Source organism: Saccostrea echinata, unplaced genomic scaffold (genome assembly GCF_033153115.1).
Source record: "Saccostrea echinata isolate AGI-Se365-2 ecotype Australia unplaced genomic scaffold, CSIRO_AGI_Sech_v1 ptg000054l, whole genome shotgun sequence".
In the NCBI taxonomy this organism is placed as follows: domain Eukaryota; kingdom Metazoa; phylum Mollusca; class Bivalvia; order Ostreida; family Ostreidae; genus Saccostrea; species Saccostrea echinata.
In genome coordinates, this window is record NW_026889803.1 from 22,230,659 (window position 1) to 22,255,543 (window position 24,885).

Sequence of the window (24,885 nt, forward strand, 5' to 3'; positions counted from 1 at the left end):
ATCAGATTATAAAATTAAAATTTTCTGATCAAATTTATCTTTGAAATTATGCTTCTTTCTAGGCTTTTGTAATCTCAGTCAAGTTTATCTTCTGTCCTCTTTACCCAGTAAATACCGGGTCTGAGTTCATTCAAGCGAGAAATTCACACCTGACATGCACTAAATAAACAAAGGGACTTAATTTGTATGCATTAGATAAACAAAGCCTTTCTTGCGACCAAATTTTATTCGGTGTATATGTATCAGAAAGCGTATTTCACGATCTTTATACTTGGACTATTTAATTCATTTATTTTTAAAAATGGTTGTACAAAAAGGGCATGACGCCTTATAAAAAGAACATTGCGCCACGTGAGAATGGCATGCCGCTGCGCCATGCTTAATCCTCAAGGACCTTTAAACGAGGCGGACCAAATATTATGCGACACCGGAACCAAACTTACAGTAAAATCCGGAACCAATATTATGATTTTAAGGTTCCGGCCGGAACGCGAAGTATCCGGAACGTAAATTATGCGACACCGGTCACCGGCATCATATAATACCTCCATATTTTGGCTAGGATCTCGGTCAATATAAGAAAATATGATATCTCCGAGCAACTTTTAAGAAAACACTTCATTCGTTCAATTGGCATCAGTTAGAAATCAGACCGAGTTTCAGCAAAGAAATAAAGAAGCAAACAAACATGCATATCATCGTCGACAACGCCATTTTCTCTCGATTACATCCAGCATTCATGAAGAGATAAAGAGTACAGAAAACCAAGAACACGATGAATATTCTATGTGCATAATAATGATATGCGCAGCTGTATGCGCAGTAAAATTGTTTGTGTAATTATTAGTTTCCTCTGCTCGTGCAGTTTTTGGACGGAGGCTCATAGAGCCTCGCGTCCTTTGCTATCGCAAATCTACCGGATGGGAATTTGTGTTCGCCATCTAGCGGCAAATCTATGAAAGGCGCGGCCTAATTGAAGACCTACAGGTGATTGAAACCTACGGAAGGCCTTTAAAAATGTGGGTTAGATACATCAAAGCGATGTGATATTCTGATTAATCATGTCTTAAATATTTTAAATACACAAAAAGTTTTATAAAGAAAAACTTAAAAATGCCTTTTTTAAACTCGCTATGGGAAAACTAATTAATTTTTTTTCTTTCAGACGAACCCTGTACAAGAACGATAACTTTGGTTGACTTTTAAACAACAACACGTTCCCATTAATGTGAAGTGTGTTTTGCACAAATAACAAATCCAGATTATTTTTATTAAGTTTTAATCATGACAATAATTAAGAAATAAGACGTATTATTAATTTTGATGATATTATACATATAATTCAGGGATGGGGTCAATTACTTTAAAAAGTAATTAATTAAATTACAATTACTTTGACTTTTTCTTCAATTAAACTACAATTAAATTATAGGCTTTCTAAGACATGTAATTAATTAAATTACAATTACTTTGCAAAAGTAATTAATTAAATTACAAATTACATTTCTAAGTTTTTTGAAAATTTTTATAATCCTTTTCAATGAATATACAGAACATCATTTATTTGTATATAAGCTCAGCCTCTGCACAAACAGTACAAGAAATAAAATTCTATAGGCATTGTGTATCATTGTGGTTTAATTTATAACATTTATTTACAAAACAATAAGAATCTCTTAAAGAACTATCCGAGATCAGTTTGATGCAGTTTCCACCACAAAAAACCTACATGTACACAAATTGCATGGCTTCTGATATTTGATTAAAAATGAGTATTTTAATAGAGTAAAATGAGTCGTAACTGTAACCCCTCAAATTAAATATTTCCTTTGAAGGTAACCTAAACATTGCTATTTATGTTGAACAACTTTACTTCATAAATCAGAATTGTACAGATAGAAAATTCATTCATAAAAATCTGTTTAGATGTTAAAATAATTATCAAATTGAAAGTTTTTCTTTTCTAAAGCTAGCAGAGCATTTTAAATTGAAATAATTATCTCCATTGGCTTTGTCTTCTAAATCAACGGAATAAATATCTCTTTAGAGGAGTTGATTTGTTTTGATTGCAATTTTTAAACTGTGATCAGGAGGGCAATTATCTCTTCCCAACAAGAGAGAACTCTAGCTTAATTGATGACACACACCTTCTTTTTCTTTATTATTGATCAAACAACAGATATTAACAGATATTAAAATATAATAAATGTGTGTTTCATAGCTGAATAGACCTAAGAAGGGTGGTTCAAAATTCATATTTATAAACATAGATCAAAAAATTCAAAATTTACATAATGATTAGAAAGAAACTAGTTTATTATTATCAAGCCAATCATTTAATTATTTGTTTGTAAGCATTAACCTAAGATTTTGTATAATTGAAGGATTGAGGATATGTTTAACAATAAAATAAAAACCAGTAAAATGGGGAGGTAGTGGTGACGATATATCATAAATGTGTATTATGAAATATATGGAGACAACGAACAGCATTCAAGCCCAAAAGTCCATCAAACAATACAAAATAGGAGCAGAGCAAACACGGACCCCCAAACATCAGAGGCGGGACCAGGCGCCACGGAGGAGCGAGCAAGCATTCCCCGCTGACCGGCCACACCCGCCGCGCGCTCCCTGCCACGACCGGGAAACAATGGAAAAACCCGCCGACAACCCAGCGTGCAAATAATGGCCCAACAATCAGTATGAAAAACGTCAGTCAGCATTTGACTTAATGATAAATTGTATTTGCTGACAAGGTCATTGTATCGACCATAGAACTTACGAAATGATGATTTTAACCGGGACAGCTGATATTCTTGTTTCATCAACTTATTTGTCAATAATTTACCTCGTTTTAGAAATTGTACATACGTAGAGCATGTATTATATAAAGTAATTGAATGTAATTGAAAAAGTAATTGAAATTACATGGTATTTTTTCAGTGTAATTAATTAAATTACAATTACAAGTAATTGAAAAAATGTTCAATTACAAATTACTTCCAATTACTTCAAAAAATGTAATTAATTACAGTCAATTACAATTACTTTTTTCAATTACCCCATCCCTGATATAATTCTTTTAACAAACCAGTTTGACATACGTAGTAATGCAGATCTTAACTATACATGTAGCTATGAGAATTACCATGCATATACTTATATTTACATCATCAGACTCAGTGGTAATCAGCATAAGGTCGTACATTTTAGTTGGGTCATAAAAATGAGTGATTTAGCCAAATAAACCCCTTTTTTTTTCCATTTTTTTAAAAATAGCATTTCTTATAATTATTTTGGGGGCGTAAACTGATTTTGTTTACATGATCAGGACAGGATTTTTTATTACAGCTATTCATATTTGACAATAATATTGCAAATAAATAGTATTTCTCACCTTATGAAGTACATCTAATTAATATTATAATATTAGACAGCTGGACTCTATCGAGTGTTCGAAACCACATTAAAATTGCTAGTTACAGCATAGATGTTTAAGAGAATATTTTAATTTCTTAGCAGATTCAGTTGAATCACACATCCAGTATTATTTTATTATTTTTATTTCTATGGTACAATCATGGAGGTATGAACAATACTTTTTTGAAATGAGTCTTATTTTCACTTTTACCTCCGAAGAACGTGTCGCCCGCGTGGCGAAGTGGTTAGAGCGTCTGCTCCATACGTCGCGGGTTCGAATCCCACTGTGGGACGTGGAGACCGGTCCTTCGGATGAGACCGTATAAACCGAGGTCCCGTGTCGCAGTAGGTGCTGGCATGATAAAGACCCCTCACTGCTCAATGGCCGTTAATGCCGAGTATGGGACAAAATTTGCAGCTCTCCACCGGCAAGTGATGGCGTCTCCATATGAGTGAAAAATTCTCGAGAGGGACGTTAAACAACACACAAACAAAAAAAAACAACCTCCGAAGAACGCAGTGTATGAAATTCACACAATTCCTCGAGAATCATCAATTTATCAGAAAAAAAATTACGATCAGGATAAGCTGTCATAGTATACGTCCAAACAAATTTTGTCAATATTTAGATAAATAAGTTACATTAAATCACAAATTTGTGTATTGTGGGAAAACTTAAACAATTTCATCAACTTCAACAGACTTTCTTAATCTCGCTTTCAGCAATTTACGCTTTATTTTCTATCGATGCATATGTGGTTTTTTTTTTTTTGGTCAATATACAGTTTGGTAAAGTAATTGACGAACTATAAATAACATTTTTGCACTCAATTTTAGATGCACTAGTTCTGTTCATTACAAATTTAAAACAAATCAAACACACAAAATTATTATGAATCAATCAGTTTCAATCCCATGCCCGCTAAAAGGCCAAACTTCATTTAAATAAGCGTTTTCTCATACTTAAACCATTCCTCCTTAACACTGTACTTTTTAAATAAGCCCACAATAGTATCCGTATTTTCGAAGTTAGGCATTTCTTCACCTAGTCACCTTCTATTCTCAACAACCTCTGGCTTCAAGAACAAAAAATAATAATATACTTTAGTTAAATTTTGATTTTGAATACCCTGAGGTTTTTTAACATATGTGAATAAAAAATTGCAGATTTGTATAATATTTAATTTCAAACATATATTGAAAATTTTGTTTCATTTTCAGAATTATTTCAAGTTTTATTAATTGAAATTCCTCCCGAGTGGCGCAGTGGTTATAGAGCGTGTACACTACAACAATACACTGATCCTTACGTCACAGGATCGAATACCTCTGCGGGACGTGGAAACTGTTTTTTTAAATACCGTATAAACCGAGGACTCGTGTCAAAGTAGATGCTGATACGAAAAGGATCCCTCACTGCCGAGTGGCCCTGAGTACCAAATATAGGTCTAAATTTGCAGCCATCCACCAGTAAGTGGTGGCGTCTAAATATCTATATGAGTGAAAAATTCTCCAAAGAGACGTTAAATAGAAAAAATCCGTGACTATTAATTTTAGCGTCTGAAAATACATTTTATGTAAAGATGAAATATAATAAAAAGTTCGCAGCGGATATGTCTAGCACGCAAATAAATGTTTGTTTATGGGTTACTTTAATTACATCTAATACAGCATGATGTTTATCACTACTGTAGATAATGAAATTGTGTAAAATATAAACTGTCGTATTCATGCCTCCGTCCTTCAGTACTTACAATACTTTGATTGATTTTACGTTTGTGCATTTTATACCCCTTAATCGTGTAAAAAATTTCTGATTCGTGTATTTTTCGTTATGTTTGTATAAAAATCTTTCAAACTATGTGCAATTTTTACCGATACCTACATTTTTATTTTACTCGTGTATATTTTTCATCAAGCTCGTGTATAAAATCATGGTCGTTGTGCAGAAAATAATTTTGACGTAATCGGCGTGCCATAGAGATCTGCAAATTTTGTCCTATACTCGGCACTTATGGCCATTGAGCAGTGAGGGATCTTTTTCGTGCCAGCACCTACTGCGACACGGGACCTCGGTTTATACGGTCTCATCCGAAGGACCGGTCTCCACGTCCCACAGTGGGATTCGAACCCGCGACGTAAGGATCAACTCCTTACTCCGCGACTCTAGAGCAGACGCTCTAACCACTGCGCCACGCGGGCGACGAGCTAACAGTTAATCAGTGCTAACATCAAATTTTGAATAATTTTTTGATAGATAATTTGAGGTTTTGTATATTTGATAGCATTAGAAATATATTAATTAATTAAAACTGACTAACGAAATCAGCAACAAGCGAGATATCGCAAGACTTGATCCTGTTAGTATATATACAATGTACATGTACGTCCCTGGAACTCCATTTTGCTGGGAGGGACACTATTATAACAACTATACCTTAAATAATTCAAAAAGATTAATTAAGCAAATTAATTTCGAATCAATAAAGGAGAAAAATCTGCAAATTAGTCCGAGGGCGGACCTTTTATTATAGAGGCAGGCCGGACCTTATATGTTATCGTATTATGTCCCCCCGGACCTTTAAACGAGGTGGACCAAATATTATGCGACACCGGAACCAAACTTACAGTAGAATCCGGAACCAATATAATGATTTTAAGGTTGCGGCCGGAACGTGAAGTATCCGGAACGTAAATTATGCGACACCGTCCGTCTGTCTGTAAGGCTTTCGTTTCCGCGCGATATCTCGAGAACCCTTTGAGCTTTCGCAATGAAATTTTGCATAGCAACTCTTTATGGCCTAAAAAAGAACCCTATTAATTTTGAGGTCAAAAGGTCAAAGGTCAAGGTCATAAATTAATAAATTCTGTCTGTTTTAAAAACTTTCGTTTCCACGCGATATCTGGAGAATCCTTTGAGCTTTTGCAATGAAATTTTACATAACAACTCCCTGTGGCCTAAGGAAGACCTCTATTGATTTTGAGGTCAAAAGGTCAGAGTTCAGGGTCGTAAATTTATACATTCCGTCTGTGTGTAACACTTTCTTTTCCGCGCGATATCTCAAGAAGCTTTTAAAATGAAATTTTATACCATAACTCCCTAGGGCCTCTCTCACCCCTCTCAAAGTGTCCCGTCCCGTTTTTTAAAAATTATTATTTACATGTATTGTATTAAAAGTCGCATGGCACTATTTTAAGCACAGGGGCTTGTGGAGAGTTATTACGTATAATACAGGTTGTCGGCGGACATTATATTCTTATTACATCAATTAGAACTGTTTAATAAAGGCTAAATTAGACACCATGTATTGTGTAAATTTTTGACAATATCGAATGTGAATATAAACATTATATGTAACCTTATGTTTGCATTTAATTTGCTATGAAATCCAATGCCACCGTGATCTAGTGGTATGACTCTCGCTTGGCATGTGAGAGGTGCCGGGTTCAAATCCATGACGATCCTTTTTTTTAAATTTTTTTTTGATTTACTAAATGATAGTATTTAGCATGTAAAATGAAAAAGTTATGACGTCTGGCTTGTATAAAGTCATAAAATCATTATTACAGTGTGATAAATATTCTATATAAAAAGAATCTTCTATACACATAATAAAGAATAAGCAATCAAAGCTTTATAACGATACTGGTATTTTTTATTTGCTTCAATATACATGTAAACATTTAATAATTCAACAAATCCAGGGGGGGGGGGTGTCCGACACCCCCCCCCCCCCCCAACTGCACATGCTCTTCTTTTTTCCCTAAGCGGGGGAAACAAATTCTCTGAATTAGCTTGTTTTTTAATACATAGGTCTACATGTTTAAACGTCGTTTGTACTAACTCGCATATATACAAGTTTACGTATAGTTCTTGCCAGAGTTGTTTTTAACCCATCTGCAGTGTGTTTAAAAATGATATGATTATTTCAAGAACTTTCAATTACAAAAAGAAAGAAATAAAAAGGGGAGGGGGGGGGCGCCAGAGATTGGGTATTGGTGGTGATGTTGTACATAAGTAAGTGAATATAAAGACAGTGTCAAATGATAAGAATTGATTAAATTGTATAAAACAGTAACTCAAGAAATTTTTGTCCCCCGCTTTCACTGAAAGTGGGGGATACTAATTTGGGTCTGTCTGTCCGTCCGTCCGTCCAGCTGTATTTCTGTCTGTTTGTAACACTTTCGTTTCCGCTTGGCGAAATTTACATTCCGGAAGAATGATCAAGAAATCAACTCAACTAACTTTCAAAGAGTTATCACAGAGAAAACAAATAGAAATGGAAATATATATATATATTTCCATTTCTATTTGTTTTTCTCTGTGATAACTCTTTGAAAGTTAGTTGAGTTGATTTCTTGATCATTCTATATTTCCATTTCTATTTGTTTTCTCTGTGATAACTCTTTGAAAGTTAGTTGAGTTGATTTCTTGATCATTCTATATTTCCATTTCTATTTGTTTTCTCTGTGATAACTCTTTGAAAGTTAGTCGAGTTGATTTCTTGATCATTCTACCGGAATGCAAATTTCGCCAAGCGAAAGGTCAGGAGCTAAGAAGGCCTAATATGCATGTACTTCTCGTGCGGTTGTCTTTGTGTCTGACGCCAAGGAGCCTTATATGCATGTACGTAATTCTCGTGCTGCTGCATTTGTGTTTGACGCCAGTGGATGGGGACTATTTAAATTGACATGTGAGGTCTCGTGTAATTTAAATCTATTAGTCTACATTTTTAAAATTTAAATTTACAATTTTATTTCACAATGAAATGGAAATATAAGGAATCACTGTCTAGTTAGTAGAGTATGCCAGGGACATCAACGATAGTTGGAAACGTGGGATAATTTATGCATAACGGGCTTCGCCCGTTACACAAATTATTCCATGTTTCCAACTATCGTTGATGCCCTGGCATATTCGCCCGTTATGCAAATTATCCCACGTTTCCAACTATTGTTGGTGTCCTGGCATACTCTACTAACTAGACAGTGATTCCTTATATATATATATATATATATATATATATATATATATATATATATATATATATATATATATATATATATATATATATATATATATATATTAGGGATGTCAAATCGGTTAATTTTTGATAATCGGTTACTCGGACGTTTTTCCGATCGAGTATCCGGGTACTCGGTAAAAAATGTAAATACAAGTGTATTAATTTTCTTGAGCCCCGTTAAGCTCTGTTAAACCCCAAAACTGTTTTTATCACGTTTATAAATGTATACAAACATCGATTCCAACGGAAATGATTTTTTGTTACTAAATTCATTTATCAAACAGAAAATAAAGACACAATTAATACATCAAAAATTACAAATGGTTTACAGTTCTTGTTTAGGATCTATTTCATCAAAAGGAGGACAATCTGTTACGCATGTTTATGATGATTAGACTAGCGGAAAAGCACAGGTACTTGGGGACGCCCCCCCCCCCCCCCCCGTGTTCCGTACCCCAAGGGTAAATTAAAATTCACACTCTCTGATACTAAAAGAGGACTGTTCTCTTTTAGTATCAGAGAGTGTGAATTTTTATAAAAGGCTGGTTTTAGGTTAAGTTTTGGATTTTTCAGTTGTAATACTTTGTGAATGTGTCATAGAAAAATATTTAATTCATAAAAAGTCAAAGAACCCTTGGGGTACGGAACACCGGGGGAGGGGGGATGTTCCGTCCCCAAGCACCTGTACGAAAGAGAAGGAATGGCCGTTGTTTGGATCGCTAGTCTATTATTTCATATGTTGATTGTTTCTCCCGTATACACTAAACTTACTACGCAAACTGACCTTCAACATTTTTTTGAATCTTTAGTTATTTCTAAATATTTCTTCACTTTTGAAGTGGGTAGCAGCATTTCTATGCATGTCCTATTTCAATGCAGTATATTAACTAAATAATTTTAAAATGATTTGAAGATAATAGACCATCGATGTTCACTGAAAACAATCATTGAAGCCATTCAAAAATTAAGGACCACAATAGGTGAGAACAGCGGGGTGATTGGTCACTAATTACTGTATATACACAGCCACAGGCGATAACGGGTGTTTTACAGGTGTACATAGATGACGACAGGCAAATTACCGTATGCATATTTATGTTATTTTTTGATAAGTTTTTGATAAAAATATGTACTTTGAAATAAGAAAAAATACACATCCGAGTAACCGAGTACCATTTTTAATATTCGATACTCGGACGTTCGATCGAGTACCCGGTTAACCGGGTACTCGTTGACATCCCTAATATATATATAGATAGATATATAGATAGAATACTTCTTACCAAAATCCATATGTCATGGCCCCATATCTGCCCTCATCCTAGTATGGGATTACTCAGGCTGATATGACATATGATATGTATTTTAGTAATACTCTCTATGTATTTGCTGAAGGAGATGTGTGCTGTATGTTATAACTAAGTATGTAAAAAACATAATATATACATACATGTACCCTTTTCCCAAAAACACTCTGTATCAGCTAGCCCTCCGGCCTTCTGTCTGACATGGGTGTCTTGGGCTGACACAAAGTTTGTATTGGAATAGGTATTATTCTCTATTCATAATACACATCCAGATCTTAATACTCACAGATTTAGCAACCAAGAGACAAAAATTTGACATCAAGACATATTGATAAATAAGTTGAATACATACTCCTGTGTCAACTTTGAATTTCCTTTATTCTTATTGATTGTGTCCAAGTATGCATGCACAGTGTTTCATATATCAAAAGCACCAAAATATGTTAATATCTTGGATCAGATTGAGTTAATGAGCACAGTAGGAAACCCACTGATAAATAAAATATAAGATTATACATTTTTTGAAAAAGCACCAAGTGAACTGAATGATACAAATTTTCTGATAAATTATACAACACATACATTGCCATACAATTCAATGATCTTCACAATACATATCCTTTCTTAAATATTCACAAATGGAACACAAAAAGGCTCGGACAATATCAGTCAAAATTTAAAAAGTTAAAAATTAATTTAATAAGCATTAAAGCTGCAATAAACTCAAAGTTATAGATTTGCATTTTCTTGGTATAAAATTATAAAACCAACAAAGTGAAGGGGGAGAATTTTACTTAGCTTTAAAAAGTTGATCTATAAACAATTAAGCAGATAATACGTGAGCTTTGCCAAATAAAATAAACTTGAATATTGTATACATCATTGAAACATTAAGTACGTACAAATAAAACAAGAACTGTCCAAAATGGACGAATACCCCCCGCTGTGTTTTTCAGAAAAGGTGCCAAGTCACTGAACATATTTTATGGATGTAAGAGGTGTTCACAATTTGTTTAAACATTTTAATTGAAAATCTAATTGCTCATTATATTTTTTTTTAATGAATGATAAACTAAGGTGCAGCCTAATAAATCATCAATACTAATAATTATATTTGTTTTTTTATTAGATTGAAAAAAATTAATTGCAACTAGCTGTCATCTTTTTGAGACATGACACTCTGGAATTTTTTTGTTGAAAAAAAAATCATATCATACAATATCAAATTAATCTTGATAACTTGATGATACCAAATTCATTTTAAAAATAAAAGGTTGGTCATCCAGTAGCTATACATTTAAATTTGCCTGAATAAATAAATTACAATTAAGAGAATTAGAGAACAGAGATCTTTAATTCTTCTGCCCAATTCCCAGGAGATATAGATAACACCTGCTAGATCAGAGATGCTCTAACAGCTTTCCACATTGAACTCATTAATTAATCTTTAACTGGATGCATGTCCACTCATCACTCCCAAGGGATGAATGGATTTACACTGTCTGCTGTGTAATGCACTGGAGTCTAGTATGTACAATAGCAAAATGCAAATTTATGTCATTCTGTTGAAAACAAAGATTTTTTTTATTTATTACAAAGCTTTATATATAATGAAAAAAAAAGAACTGTGCAATCTTGATGCAAATTTTTTAATAAGGTAACTGCATGACTCTTAGATTTGTAGGGACTATCTACCAAAAGACATTTTTAATACCTTGTGATTTTTTTTCAGTTTTAATGAGTAGTTTTAAGCTGCAATTTCACCTTTTTGTACTGATGTACCAACTGGCAGTTTTATATTATATGTCTCAAACCTACATGAACCCAAATGACTAAGTCAATAAAAATGAAAAAAAAAAAACACCTGTAAAATGCAGAAAAATTATCAAATCATGATGAAAATACAGGCGCACACCTTTAAAATAGTGAATAATGAGTGAAAAATTTTCAGACAAATCCATGCAATAGACTCCAAGAAAAGGTCAAGACAAAATCACTTCTACAGACAGATGGACATGCTGATTCCAATATATTCCCCCCCTAAACTTCATTTGTGGGGGGTATAATAAAATTAGAATACTGAATGAATTGGAAACAAGTGGCCAATGGGTAATAATAACACTCACCTGAGTCACACTGGCAATGCTCTCCTTGAGAAAAAAGATTTTTCCTTTTTTTTTTAACTCTCTTATGATTGCTTAAGGCAAAGACAAGACCAAATATGAATATACATTAAAGGGGATAGTGTTCATCAATATGACTAAATTGTGATCCAGCTGATTAAAAAATGCAGCATTTAAATTAAAAATAATAATCATCAAGGAATGACCTCCTTCCTGAGGCGTGCCTTCTGTAGTATCTGAGTCCGCTTCTTCCTCTCTACATTCTGGTTACTCACAGTCTGTTTGAGAGCTGGGAGGGTGACAGTTTCCCTGTTGATGTAAGCTACCTCTGGCCTACAGGAGTGGAAAAAGCATTAAGGAGGCTCATTACACCCACATTTTATTTTAGATTTCATTACAGCACCACTTATAATGTGGATGTCAAATATCCAAATGGAGGTTATAATATCTTAAATATTTTTAGTGAATTTTTAAACTTTTTTCTGATTTTAGTAAAATATTTTATTTCAAGTTAATTATTAATAGAATTGCAGAAATTTCAGTGACAAGTGATGGACATCTTCTTAAGACATGTACACAAAATGACAATACTTCATAATATTTAATATTATTTTTATTAGAAAAAATAGTTTTCTCCAAAATAAAAAAAAGAACAATGAATGCCATTTTCTTCTTAATTTGTGCTTCAATAATTTGGAAAATGAGTTCTAAAGAGAAAATGAATGTATTTAAATGAATTGCATGTGGCAAATTGATTGAAGAATGTTTTAACGAAATGAAAATTCCAATTTAAAAAATATTTGGAATAAAAAGTCCACTTGCAAGAGTTATCTTTCCTAATTACCCAAGACTCAAAACACAAAGGGACATTTGAACATTACATCTAAAGTTCAGAATAAAGCTTTAAATTTCTCGAGTATATAATAAAAACAATAAAAACAAGTATATAAATCAATACGAGTACAATAAATAGTGCAAGTAAATTATTTTTTTTTTATTTCAACAAGGTTGTAGAATTTAACTCGAATTTCCTCCATACATACATGTTGTCATTGATATAGTTAGAATAAGCTGACTGTGTCTTGGGACAAGCCCTCACCACAGTTAGAACCGGGCCCATAGGACAATATCATTTTAACGATAGAATGTTCTATCTATCATTGATAGAGCTCACACCGCTTTCGCTAAGACATTGTACATTACTTGTTTAGTGATGATTTGGCTGTTGTTTCTTTGGTTTCTACTTAAAAACAATCCTTCTTCGTGTATGCACGATGAATCCGTTACTTTGTTTTCACTGTTTACAACATCACATGTTTAGTCTATTTTTAAAGCGTTTTAAAGATCTGGGTCACATTATAAGGGAACCTGTACAATTCATCCCCAGAGGAAAACAGACAAAACAATGGAGGTTTATTTTTTTTTGTAGTATGTCATCAAAAAGTGGTGTAATGAGCCTCCTAAGAAGAAACATTTTAAGTCCCCCCCCCCCCCCCAAAAGAGTATAAAACAACCCTGTAAAGGATCCATGGAATGGTAAGTAATTATCTACTAACACAAAATAAACTGAAACTCTTAAGATGATCAAAGATAATCAGAATAGTTTGTCAGGTAATCAGCAACAAACATGCCTGTTTTATCACCAAAATATTATGTCTTACACATTACTGACCAAGTGCTTCAGCATATGACACAGTGTTCACATAGTGAGCCTCCATACTATTGGCCTTTCTTGCTTTTTCATGTTTAAGCTGCAATTAACATCTCACAAACTGACCAATTAACTCAACTATGTCAATCCAGACAGCCGTATTTATCTACAAATCAGCTTTAATACACAGGTGAAAATGCTAACATTTCTGATATTTATGTGCCCGGATCGATAGATCGGGGGCGCATATTGTTTTTGTCCTGTCTGTCTGTTTCTCTGTCTGTTGTCAACTTTAACCTTCACCGTAACTTCTGAACCATGAGAGAGAGAGACTTCATATTTGGTATGCATACTCCACTCATTAAGTTCTTTCAAATGACACCAAGGTCAATGACCTTGTGACCTTGACTGTGACCTATATGCTAAAAATAGCTTTTTCGAACCTTGTTGCCGCCGGGTGCATAGTGTTTCACAAACACATCTTGTTTTATTTGTATTTTTAGAATAGAGTTTTCTGAAAATTGTGTTCAAATTTACACAAATATTATTTTTTCCTCCAACTAATCAATTACAGATTTTCTACCTGATTACCATTGTCTGAGCGAGTAACACATTCAACCGATTAGAAATTGCCATCCCTGATACATATATACTTTAGAATGAACTGATCGAAAACCATTAACCATGCAGGTCACTCATCTAGAAGATGTAGGTCAGATAAGCATCTGCACCAAATCTAGTAATGTACATCTTTAATTTTATCATACATCAAAGTTTGGTCAAATATATTACTTATAGTTATTAGTAAATAAGACCTGCTCCAAAACATTAACATGTACACTCATCCTGAAAATGCAGGTAAGATCCAGCATCCCAAGCAAGTCTGGTAGTGTGCATCTTTAGATGTATCAACTGTGCAAGTTTGGTCAATATAGGAATTGGAAATAGAACTACTTCAAAAACTTTAATCTGGTCATTCAGCCATTAATTGAAGCTCAGATCTGAAACAAATCTGGTAGTATGCATCCTTGAATGCATCATCCATGCAAGTTTGGTCAATAAAAAGGCCAATAGCTACTTGGAAATGAAACCTGCTTTAAAAACTGCAACCTGGTCATTCTTTAGTTGAAAATGAAGCATATGAAACCTGGTAAAATGAAATATACTAAAAACATCATCCATGATCAATATAGGGCACATGTGAATTTATGTAAGTAAGTAACATTGTTTTCTTCATTTTTTCATTATTCACACTGTTATAAATGTTTTTTATATGTTAATCAGTTTATTTAACTCTATTAAACCTAGGAAAAGAACCAAATCTGGTTATCACAAGAGGAGGCCATGGGTCACATCGCTCACCTGAGCACTTTGGCTAGGAAAAAGCAAAAATAAGTCCTGAGTATATAAAAGTGTTGGTGGGGCGAGGGAGGTATTATGATTAACAAACTTGAATCTACACTTCCCAAGGTTGCTTCTGAATTAATATGACTAATTATGGCTTTGCTCTTCTTGAAAAGAAGATACTTTGATTGCCTATAGTGACCCAGGGGTCATGATTTGAACAAATTTGAATCTACATTACCTGAGGATGCTTCCATATAAATATAATTAATCATAGCTTTGCTTTTCTTGAAAAGATTTTAAACAAAAGATGACTGCACTTATCACTGGGTTCTGAGTCTTTCGGTCACCTCTGTTGCTTTTATATCTTAATCTAGTTTCACTTTTGTGTATTTAGAAAAGAATTCAGACAATTTGGCACCAAAGAGGAAGAGTCATTATGGGTCATGATCGGCCCTGTTATTGAATATGATCAGGATTTTTTCATAGGATGTCTACAAAGCATATTCCCTAAAACAGTTTAAATTTCTTTGATACCTCTCTTAGTTTTTCATTAGGAACCTCTTAAAAATTGCATGATTGTCCACAAAAGTCATTCTTAAGGGCATGACGTCACGCTGTAATTTTTACGTTATCAATAATTGCTTCAGACAAATATAAAAATTTCTACGTTTAAAATCTGTTAATTTTTTAAAATGAAAAGTTTCTCTATAAGTTTTTCTGATAACTTAATGGATTTTTTTTTTACATTAACCAAATTACATAATTTGTAGTTTTAATTTCATGATTTGAAATTCTATGCTGAAACATTAATAGAATAAATAAATAAAACCATTTTCAATAGAAAAATTGGCTAAAGTTTATTCTCCTAAAGTATATAAATTAAAAAAAAAATCTTTATTACAGTATCAACAACAAGAGAAATTTCTTTTATACATATGCAGCAATTACACGAAATAATTTTATCTTAAACAAGAGGCCCAAGGGCCTTAACGGTCACCTGAGTACAATGCAACAATTTAGAGGATCCATAAACTGATAAATGAAGCTTTGCTGCCCAAAGCAAGAAAAATAGTATGATTAGCATCAACAAAATAATTGGTCTAGTATCTATCTGTCCCCCATTTATCACTATTACCATGCAGACTATTTAACAAAATGCAGGGTTCTCACTAGGATTTTGCTAACTTGAGTCCCAGGACTCAAGATTTCTGAGAAGGTTGCGTCCCAGCTAAATTTGATGTGTCCCAGAAAAATTATGTTGAGTCCCAACTAAATTATTGCAGTATCCTTCCATCCAAACATCAATAAAAATCTTTATCATTTTATCAGTTTGTTTATGCAATATTAACATAATCAAGTATATAAACTGGTAATGCATTCAAGCCATATCTAAAATACACGCGTAATCAATTGCCATAAAAATAACTTGGTGTTTATAAAGCTAAAATTAACTGTTGCATAATCAACTAGTACCCAAAAGTTGACTGTATACAATCAAAGGTGTCATGTGCAATGAGGCGTAACTAATCCTGTCGGTTGGTCGTTTGCACTGGGTGAAATTCACGAGATAATCAAGCCCCATTGTGTATACAAGCAGGAATTATGGTTTCTACATGTAGATAACACTCAAGATTCAAAAGTGTTTTTTTTTTAAAAAAAGCTGCAGTGTGTTTACCTCTGTTGGAGTTTCGCATGCAACACTTTTATGACTATGGACTAATAAACATGAAAATATCTTATGATCAATCCCTGTTTAAAAAAAAAGAGAAATAAGTACAAGAAAAGTTGTTTCTTGGATAAACTTTATGATAGTTTCAGGAAGGTTTTGATTAAATATTTCTTTGACAAATCCTAACATCTTAATTCCCCGTTTTCGAAATCACCCGAATTTTCTCGCTAATGAGGACGCGTCTGATCATGAGTCCGCGGACGCATCGTTTTTAAGAACCTTGCGTCCCAAGTAATTTTGCTGCGTCTAGGACGCAGATTCTTGCATTAATGAGAACCCTGCAAAATGTCTATTTTTTAACCCCATATTATTACTTCTCACATTGGCCTCTCTCGGCCTTTGAAGAACATTTAAAAAGATAAGTTATTTTTGTCTCATTTTCATTCATCTATTATTTCCAAGTCTACCTGATCATTAAAACTATGAAAGTACTTTTTGTATTATACAATAAAATTACAGCGATTAAATATCAAAGGTGAATGGCAAAGGGGAATAACTCTGCTCAGCAGAATACAAGTTAATAGAGCACTGGTCAGGACCAGAACACTTGACTAAATGGTCCAGGTGTTCAAAATTCTGGTAAAAATACCTTTGCATATTAAAACTTCTACTTTGTTTGCCTAAAATATGCCCAGAAGATTTTCAAAGAAATGCATTTTCACTATATTGTGAAATAAATAAAGCACCATCCTTACACCAGAACATTTGACCCAGGGGCCATGTATTCAAAATTCTGGAAGAAGCACCCTTGCTCATCATAACTATACACTTATTTCTTTGCTTTATAACGAGTAGTAGAAAAAAATATTTTGAAAGAAATTATGCATTTTCACTATATAATCAATAGAGCCCCCCCCCCTTCTCACCAGAACACTGACCCAGGGGCCATGAATTTCGCAATTTTGGAAGAGGCATTCTTCCTTATCTTAACCATGCACTTCCTTTGTTTGAATAATACTAAGGAGCAGAGAAGAAGATTTAAAAAGAATTTATGCATTTTCCCTATCTAATCAATAGAGCCCTGCCCTAACACCAGAACCCTTGACCCAGGGGCCATGAAATTCACAATTTTGGAAGAGGCAACCATGCTCATCATAACTCATTGTCAATATGTACTTAGTTTATTTAATATCCAAGAGCATAGAAGAAGATTTTCATGCAATTTTACTATAAAATCAATAGAGCCCTACCCTAACACCAGAACGCCTGACCCAGGAACCATAAAATTCACACTTTCTGAAAAGGCAGCCATGCTCATCATAACTATGTTCTTAGTTAGTTTATTTAATATCCAGGAGCAGAGAAGAAGATTTTCAAATAATTAATGCATTTACACTATATAGTCAATAGAGCCCCACCCTAACACCAGAACCCCTGCCCTGGGGCCATGAAATTCATAATTTTGGAAGAGGCACTATTACTCATCATAACTATGTACTTACTTAATCTATTTAATACCCAGGAGCAGAGAAGAAGATTTTCAAAGAATTAATGCATTTTCACTATTAATAATCAATAGAGCCCTGCCCTAACACCAGAACCCCTGACCCTGGGGCCATGAAATTCACAATTTTGGAAGAGGCACTCTTGCTCATCATAACTATGTACTTACATGTAGGTAGTTTATTTAATACCCAGGAGCAGAGAAAAGGATTTTCAAAGAAATAATGCACTTTCACTATATGATCTATATAGCCCCACCCTAGCACCAGAACCCCTGACCCTGGGGCCATGAATTTCACAATTTTGGTAGAGGGCTCAATGCTTATTACAATCATGCCAACAGTTTGACTACTTGATGTCCAGGAGTAAAGAAGAAGATTTTTAAAGATTGCATTATTTTTGTTGGTTTTAGCCCCACCCCTTAGGTCCCAGGGGGGCAGGGACCATGAAATTCACAAATTTTGTTCCCCTTCACCCATAGATGCTACATGTAAAGTTTGGTTGAAATTGGTTAGGCGGTTTCAGAGAAGAAGCTAAAAATGTTCAAATGTTAACACATGACGCACGCCGACGGACGAAAACGGATAGCAATAGGTCACAAATTAACAGTTCAATAAGATTACAATTTCACGTAGTAGAGGTCTACTCTGATTCATCCTCAATAACAAACAAGAGGCCCAAGGGCCTTAACGGTCACCTGAGTACAATACAACAATTTAGAGGATCCATAAACTGAAAAATGAAGCTTTGTTGCCCAAAAGCAAGAAAAATAGTATGATTAGCATCAACAAAATAATTGGTCTAGTATCTATCTGCCTATCTGACTTTCCAAGTCATTAAATCTACGAAAGTACTTTTTCATTATACAATAAATTATCTTGCATAATTCTCTTATTCTATTAAGCTTTCAAATACATTATTTACATTGATTAATTATCAAAGGTGAATGGCAAAGGGGAATAACTTTGCTCAGCAGAATACAAGTTAATAGAGCCCTGGCCAGGACTAGAACACTTGACTAAATGGTCCAGGTGTTCAAAATTCTGGTTAAAATACCCTTGCATATTAACACTTTTACTCTGTTTGCCTTGAACATCCCCAGAAGCATAGAAGATTTTCAAAGAAATGCATTTTCACCATATTATTAAATAAATAAAGCCCCATCCTTACTCAGAACATCTGACCCATTGGCCACGAACTCACAATTCTGGAAGAAGCACCCTTTCTCATTATAACTATACACTTGTTTCTTTACTTTATAACCAGTAGTAGAAAAAATATTTTGAAAGAAATTATGTATTTTCACTGTATATAATCAATAGAGCTCTTTCCCCCTCACCAGAACCCCTGACCCAAGGGCCATGAGGCATTCTTCCTTATCATAACCATGCACTTCCTTTGTTTGAAAAATACCCAGGCGCACAGAAGATTTTGAAAGAATTCATGCCTATTCCCTATATAATCAATAGAGCCCCGCCCTAACACCAGAACCCCTGACCAAGAGGCCATTAAGTTCATAATTTCTGAGGCAGCCATGCTCATCATAACTATGTACTTAGTTTATTTACTATCCAGGAGCAGAGACGATTTTCAAAGAATTAATGCAATTTTACTATATAATCAATGGAGCCCATCCCTAACACCAGAACCCCTGACTGAAGGGCCATGAAACAATTTCTGAAAAGGCAGTCATGCTCACCATAACTATGTTCTTAGTTAGTTTATTTAATACCCAGGAGCAGAGAAAAAGATTTTCAAAGAATTAATGCAATTCTACTATATAATCAATAGAGCCCTGCCCTAACACCAGAACCCCTGACCCAAGGGCCATGAAATTCACAATTTTGGAAGAGGCACTCTTGCTCATCATAACTATGTACTAAGTTTTAACTATATAATCAATAGAGCCCCGCCCTAACACCAGAACCCCTGACCCTAGGGCCATGAAATTCACAATTTTGAAAGAGGCACTCTTGTTCTTCATAACTATGTACTTAATACCCAGGAGCAGAGAAAATTATTGCAATTCTACTATATAATCAATAGAGCCCCACCCTAACACCAGAACCCCTGACCCTGGGGCCATGAAATTCACAATTTTGGAAGAGGTACTCTTGCTCATCATAACTAAGTACTAAATTAGTTCATTTAATAACCAGGAGCAGATAAGAAGATTTTCAAAGAATTAATGCATTTTAACAATATAATCAATAGAGCCCCGCCCTAACACCAGAACCCCTGATCCTGGGGCCATGAAATTCACAATTTTGGAAGAGGCACTCTTGCTCATCATAACTATGTACTAAGTTACTTTATTTAATACCCAGGAGCAGAGAAGAAGATTTTCAAAGAATTAATACATTTTCACTATATACTCAATAGAGCCCTGCCCTAACACCAGAACCCCTGACCCAGGGGCCATGAAATTCACAATTTTGAAAGAGGAACTCTTGCTCATCATAACTATATAATTAATTAATTTATTAAATACCCAGGAGCTGAGAAGAAGATTTTTAAAGAATTAATGCATTTTCTCTATATAATCAATAGAGCCCCGCCCTAACACCAGAACCCCTGACCCTGGGGCCATGAATTTCACAATTTTGAAAGAGGAACTCTTGTTCTTCATAACTATGTACTTAGTTACTTTATTTAATACCCAGGAGCAGAGAATAAGATTTTTAAAGAATTAATGCATTTTCTCTATATAATCAATAGAGCCCCGCCCTAACACCAGAACCCCTGACCCTGGGGCCAAGAATTTCACAATTTTGAAAGAGGAACTCTTGTTCTTCATAACTATGTACTTAGTTACTTTATTTAATACCCAGGAGCAGAGAAGAAGATTTTCAAAGAAATAATGCACTTTCACTATATGATCTATATAGCCCCACCCTAGCACCAGAACCCCTGACCCTGGGGCCATGAATTTCACAATTTTGGTAGAGGACTCAATGCTTATTACAATCATGCCAACAGTTTGACTGCTTGATGTCCAGGAGTAAAGAAGAAGATTTTTAAAGATTGCATTATTTTTGGTGGTTTTAGCCCCACCCCTCAGGCCCCAGGGGGGCAGGGACCATGGAATTCAAAAATTTTGTTCCCCTTCACCCATAGATGCTATATGCCAAATTTGGTTGAAATTGGTTAAGCGGTTTCAGAGATGAAGCTAAAAATGTTCAAATGTTAACACACGACGCACGCCGACGGACAAGAACGGATAGCAATGATTTCTGGTTACGATGTTTGTACGATTATAAAGGATTAAAAGTGATTACATTTGATACTTGAACGTATGGCTACCATATGGCAGAATACATGATATTCCGACGCCTAATGACGATTTCATACCGACATACATGTTATGAAATTCATATTGAATGTACAGAGAGTTGTTTGAAATTATTAAACATCATATTAAAGTTGATTGATCAGGGTAATAGCAACAGTGTGAAGTGATTTGCTGCGATTAAACACGAATAAAGGAGATACTAGTATCCAATGACTTCCTCAATGACGAATGCCTATTTGCTATGATTTCTGAATTTGTAATGAATTGTAGCACTGTGTGGTAGGAGCTAACTGTGGTAGGAGCTAACTAGATCTATACTCAGGTGTGGAACAAACGTGGTGCTTCAGATCACCACTATCAGTCAGGGGCATGATGAAATCAAGTTATTTTTTAAAATAATTTTTTTAGGTTACTTCACTTATTTATTACTATACAAAGAAATAACTCATTTGAGTTAATTCTTAAAACGTAGAATGCCTATCAATTTTGCCAAAAAACAATATTTTGAGTTTGCTGCTGATTTAAGATGATGTAAGGTTGAGTAAGTTGTAAATATATGTACTTCTTTTAATAGACTCAACAGACTTCATATCTCCTGAGCAGATATGATGATATTTATCATTATTATACTTTCATGTTAAATACTAAAATCTGATTGGTTTAGAGGCATTTAACAATCCGTAATGTTACCCTCAGCAGTAGCAACACACTTGACAACGGGTAACATTACGAAAATATCACATGCGTTCAAATGATGCGCGTACGGTTCACCTTAGAATTCTCAAAACGTCGGTTGTGCGTTTGAAAGAAGTCGAATAAACAACATCAATAAAAGCTTGCGTCCGATGTAGCTTACTTGAAAACAACAAACGACAGACGAAACATCCTTGCGAGTGCAAACTTTAGATGATAAAGGACTTTTTGAGTAGCAAACAAACAAAAAAGAGGTTGGTAAATCTTTTCCGAAGCTTTCTTATTGAAAAAAATAGAAGTGGGGAGTGTGAAAGCTTTGTAAGCGTTAACTTAACGACGATCTCCGAATTTTTTGTATGATATCCGAAATCAATAAGACATTCAGTATAATAAAATAAATAGTGCACGTTTTTGAGGTTAACAGTTGAAATTGACACCCCTCGGAAAACCATTGTCAATCTCCGCTGACGCATCGGTTGACAATGGTTTTCCTTGGGGTGTCAATTTCAACTGTTACCCTCAAAAACGTGCACTATTTATATAATATATCATGATATTTTTCAGGGAAAAATAATTCCATTTCATGAACATTTCAGAGGTCAATTACACAACTTCCGCCAATTTTGCCAACAGTGAGACTAATTTTCCTAAAATCCTTGGATATCACTGTACAGTCTCTATGTCTTACATTTTTTGTGCAAAGCTGTAGATTTTTGTGCAGGAGTTTTAAAGTGAGGTTGGTTAAGGTTGAAATAACTGAAATAAGTTATGATTTGTTGAATTTCAACTTGTTAAATTTTAAAGATAGATTACTTTTACTGTCATGAACCTTTTCCATCTACTTAATAACCCAAGTTCAGCATGAATAAAGCTTTTCAGATACCAGTAGGTTAACAATAATGAATAGTAAAGTATCAATAACTGGAATAGGTTACTGAAGAAAAGCATAATCAGGGAAAGATAACCCAAAATAATGACATTTAATAACTTAAACAAATTATTTTAAAAAAAAACTTGTTTTCATGATGCCTTTGACTGACTATCTTCAAAAAAAAAATCTAGGTATAATTTACTGTCTTTTGTGGTTCATACTTCATGTAAGAAGTCACGAAAATCAAAAGAAATGGGTTGGTGTTTGGTCTTTGTGGTTCATACTTCATGTAAGAAGTCACGAAAATCAAAAGAAATGGGTTGGTGTAACCCATGACCCCAGAGGACACATTTTTTTTTTACCTATTCAGAGCCCTTGCAATTTCATAGCACCCCCTCTAACACAAAATCCTGGATCCGCAACTGATACGGTATCATTTCTCATAGTAACTTATATCTATATTCACACAAAAGTATATCAATTATGAACTAATATATTATTTCAATCAGACAGATTTTTTTCCCTGATATTTTGATATGGATCGTAAAGAAATTCTATTTGTAAGAGATCTTTAATGGAAAATACATGATAAAATCAATTGAAAAGTGACACTAGCGAAAAGAACCTTTTATATTTTTTTTCATTGAAATGATTCATAAGCAGTTTGACCTGTCTTACGCAAGCTCACACCTTACATCTGTACGGCACAAATTTCAGTTACCACACGATCAAGAGTATAATGAAAAATAAGGCCACAATTAATAGTGTAAACAGCAAAAGAGTAAACAGAAAACACAGGATTTATGGTTATTAAAACACTCCCGTACTTTCATAACTGTTTCCACGTTTTTTTTTCTGTTTTTTTTTTTTTAAGCAGAAAGTGTATTGAAAGAAATTGTTTGAAATGCCTGTGTTCAATAACATTTTATCATTCATATATTTGCCTTTACATTTTACGTGACATGCTAAAACGATTTTTTGTGTGAATACTTAATATGTTCTTTATATATACACATATCTTTTATAAATAACATGTAAATCGGCAATGAAATCAGTTTAAAGCTTTGTAATGTGTTTTACTCTGGTAGTTTTAAAAGAATAGTTAAAATGTAAAGGTAGTATTCCTATGAGCAATTTATTTTTGTGTCAATGATAATGAATATCTGGATTGAGGTGTCATACAGGCATAATTTAATAATCAAGTTGCATCCTAGACCCCGAATAACAACTGCTCTTTCTAAAATAAATTAGATATTCTCTCTAGGTAAGAAGAATCTAAGAATTTATTGTATTAAGATGTAGATACAACATCCTCCAACATGTTAATATATATATCCAAGAATAAAATCATAGCAGCACAATTATATATACATTTTCAGTTGGGGGCACTTTAAACTATCAAAAAAATCCTTGACAATCTTTGACAAGCCTCCCCCCAAAGAAAAGAAAAAATGTCATCAGACATTACTATTCTTTCTCTTATCTGTTCATCACTCATCATCTTATAAGATTTAAGTATTCTAAACCTCTCAGTATTCGAATTAATGACCTTAATTGTTTTGAAAAAAATTAGCCATAAAATTCAAAAAGTAGATCAAGGTGACCTACCTTTTAGTTGACGCACTCCAAGGACCCAAGATACATCAACTGACAAAGTTTGATGATCATAAGCAGCTAAGGCCTTAAATTGTTCAAAATATGCCTCTAAATCATTTTGAAAAAGAATGGCCGCAAAATTTAAAAAGTAGGTCACTGCGACCTGCTTTTGAGTCAACATGATATGAGGTCTTTAGATGCATCAACTGACAAGATTTGATGATCCTAGTCCTTATAGTAAGCAAAATATCAACATTTTAATAAAATGTAATTTTTGGTCAACTTTGAAGTGACCTTGAGACCAACCCTTTGCCCCAGGGTGATGCCTTGAATAATTTTTAATCTACAATATATCCTCATCCTTTTGTGTAAGTTTGGTGATAATC

The 24,885-nt window shown here is 34.0% G+C and overlaps 1 protein-coding gene across 2 annotated transcripts in view; it reads right to left on the bottom strand.

The window, feature by feature from the left end:
* Positions 1 to 10,113: 10,113 nt before the first annotated feature.
* Positions 10,114 to 24,885, bottom strand: part of LOC133206083 (coiled-coil domain-containing protein 74A-like) — a 214,685-nt gene continuing 199,913 nt past the window's right edge. For both annotated transcript variants that reach the window (XM_061342014.1, XM_061342013.1), the window contains one exon: positions 10,114 to 12,210. In XM_061342014.1, coding sequence (XP_061197998.1) covers positions 12,072 to 12,210 — 139 coding nt within the window. In that variant the 3' untranslated portion in view covers positions 10,114 to 12,071. The remainder of the gene's footprint in view (positions 12,211 to 24,885) is intronic.